Below are 3,215 nucleotides of genomic sequence, written 5' to 3'. Positions count from 1 at the left end.
AATATAGTACAAAAGCAATAAAATTAAATTACATTAAATCTTACTTCTCTCTTAGAGAGAGGGGGGGAGGGAGGGAGAGGGAGAGGGAGAGGGAGAGGGGGAGAGAGAGAGGGAGGAGAGAGAGAGAGAGAGAGAGAGAGAGAGAGAAGTAAATTTAATTGGCCGAGAATGAGAATGGCCAAGACATTGATTTACCTCGGACGTATCTATGTGAGGAAAAGAATTTAATGTTTCAGCGGGTGCCGTTTCTTGTATGTATGGTACATGTTGCTCGGATTGCGAATGTAGTAAGGTTTGCTGACATTGCTCTTGCTGTCTCCGCTCTTCGCATTCGTTTGTTCGTGTAACTTGCTCCGACCCCACATTTTCACTAATAATCGATTTTTTCATATACTCGCAATTACTCTCCTCGACAGGTACTTTCGATAATGTGAGTGATAGCCCTGGTGATAACGGTGGGATTTTCTCTTGTGTCAAATGTTCATCCGATTCAGTGATCGATAAAGACGGACGGCCAATAATACGATGACAAATATCGAATGATTCTTGCGTAGTTGGTAACATGGCAAACGTACTCGATACATTCGGTACTTGCTGATCGACTAAAGTAATCACCTGTTGCGATTCTTTATCATCGAACGTTGGCACTGCATCAGGCGTCGATGTTTGCGAAATTGTCACTGTGCTTAAGTTTGTTACCTCCACAGGGGATAAGGATAACGACTGCGAATTCGATTCCTTCCAAGTTCGCAAACTTTCGTCCTCGGTATTATCCTTTATAACCGATTTGCTCTCAGCTGGCACAGCTTTCGGCTGAAGTGGTGCTATCGATCCCGAAAAACATGGTTGCTGCTGCTCTATTAAACTGATAACTTGCAAAATGTGTTGTATTTGCGGTGATTGGGAGCAAGATGGCACCGATACTACCGGTGGTTCTGGGAATAATTCTGCTTTCAAAGTAGGTAAAAATGCATCGATCGTTCTCCAAGTCGGAGCCCATAAATTCGATGTCGGAGCCAATACGTTAGCGGATGACATCACCAGCAACATATTCTTCAACGATTCTGGTATGGCTTCGAAAAGGAGCTCACTGTTATCTGCATGCATATAAGCACGAAGTAAACTTAAAACAGTGAGCCAAAGTGGTAAAAATCCAGGAAGAGTTAACAATGGATTCAGATGATGAAGAAACACTTTAGACAGCAACATCGCTGCTCTAACCCTTGTTTCCTCTACACCAATAGGATCATTCGATGCTATTGGTCCGAGTAACTGCGCTAGCAAAGGGAACAAAACTTGTTCCAAACATTGAGACCATTCCACTGCTGATAATTGTGCTAAATCGTGAGCGAGCAGAGTAGATTGAAGATACGTTATAGCCGTCGTACGTACTTGTCTACGTGCATCGCAACACAATCTTGCAATCCCTTGTGACAAAGGTCTCCATACTTGTGGCCATAAAGAAATATTCTCTGTGGCGTTACCCTCCTCCGCCCACCAGCGAAATACTTGAGCGATTCTAGTATGAAGTAAAAGCATTAGATCTAACAATCGTATCGGACTTTGCTGGTAGGTAGCAGCAACAGATTCTTCCGTTCCACCGAGCATTTTATTTCTTTTTCCCGAACATTGAAGAACTGCCTCTGCAAATGTTCTTACGCAACGAATACACAATTCGAAATTAAATGGCGTTACGTGCGCCATATCTCTGATTAAAAATGTTAAGCTTTCGCAGCATTTAACAAGAGCAGCGGGATCGTGAGGTTGTAAATCGCGATCCAAGATGATCGTGTCAGCGGCAACGGGCAACGGTGCTTCGGTACCTGTTGGAGACGCGAGTACCCATTCAGGTACTGGACTAATCGGTCTAGCATCCAACATCGACGTTCTGGAATTGGTTGCTTCGTCTAGCACAGTGTTCGATTGCTTTGGTAAAAGTGCCCCGGCACCTGCGCATTCCAGCAAGCTAAACACCACTTTCCAATCTTCTGTGCTGTGAATATTCGCGGCCCCGGTTTTAAGTAACTCGAACAAACCGTACGCGATCTGCCTCGCAAGTGGCGTGCTTGTAGCAGAAGGTAAATACGCCAACGGTAACAAAGGCGGTAGAACAGTGCACGCGCATTCTTCGCCTCGTAATAATCTGATTGCTAATCTTAACATTCCAACGGCTACTCGTTCCAAAAGATATGGATGATTTTCTCGCGCGGCAGTTGTTAACAGTCCGTCTAATTGAGCTTGCACTATTGGCCAAATGCACGTTACTCTGTCACGATTTTGAACGGTTACCTCCAATAATAGTTCCAACAAAAATACTGATATATCTTCGTCGTGAGAGTTTGTAAATACCAAAGCACCAACGAGAGACCGAAGCGATTCCACCTGCAAGAACTTACTTTCCACGATGATTTGTTTCAGATAACAATTCCCAACAAATTCCGTAGCCCTTTTTCTTGCAGTTGTTTCCATTGGATGAGATATGCGTGACGTATCCAAAGCAATGTAAGAATATAAACTGGATAATATTCCCTGATCGACCGGAGCCGGTTTTGGTACAGTTGATTGCCTAAGTAACGATACCTTCCCCGTTGGACTAATAAAATCTTCTCCTTCAGTCAGACTTTTTGGCAATAATCTTGCCTTGTATAACGATTGCAAACAATCAATGATGTTTTTCCATGAAGCTCTAATCGCATCCCCGTGAATATGAGTAATTTTAAAAAGTGTCCGTGCAGCCAACTGACACTTGCTACTTCCACCAAGGTGTAAAATCACTTGATCGGGCTCGCCACCGGTCGCAAGACCGGTAAACTTGCATAAACTTACTACCAGGGTATCTAAATCGCTGCTCATTCCATAATGTGCACTAATAGACGCGCAACTGTAACGCAAAGAAAAAAAAAAAGAAAAAGAAGAAACATCAGGCTATTAATATTATTTACTCAATTACAACACTTTAATCTCGAATAGGTTGAAATAAGTAACAAACCGGTGAAAAGCTTCGGCAACTCGACGTTGCAATGATTTATCGGGAACTTTGTCGTACGCCCTGCAAAGTGCACTTATAATAGGCGCCCACGCTTGCTCGGCTAGCTCCTTGTCCACAAATTCACCACAATTCCCAACCTTTAAATAGAAACTTTCAGGTCCAATGCCTCTACGTAATAGTACTTTCCATAAGTAATTATCTTTCACCAAACCGGTTTGTTCAGCAG

The 3,215-nt window shown here is 43.2% G+C and overlaps 1 protein-coding gene across 1 annotated transcript in view; it reads right to left on the bottom strand.

Moving 5' to 3' along the window:
• Positions 1-3,215, bottom strand: part of garz (Sec7 domain-containing protein garz) — an 8,431-nt gene that overhangs the window by 763 nt on the left and 4,453 nt on the right. The window contains exons 13-14 of the mRNA XM_017911650.1: positions 2,990-3,215; positions 196-2,881 (exon numbers count right to left, since the gene is read on the bottom strand). Of these exons, the coding sequence (XP_017767139.1) occupies positions 196-2,881; positions 2,990-3,215 (2,912 nt within the window). The remainder of the gene's footprint in view (positions 1-195; positions 2,882-2,989) is intronic.

This window comes from Eufriesea mexicana, unplaced genomic scaffold, assembly GCF_001483705.2.
Source record: "Eufriesea mexicana isolate 0111107269 unplaced genomic scaffold, ASM148370v2 scaffold305, whole genome shotgun sequence".
In the NCBI taxonomy this organism is placed as follows: domain Eukaryota; kingdom Metazoa; phylum Arthropoda; class Insecta; order Hymenoptera; family Apidae; genus Eufriesea; species Eufriesea mexicana.
This window is presented reverse-complemented; position numbering and strand designations above follow the sequence as displayed.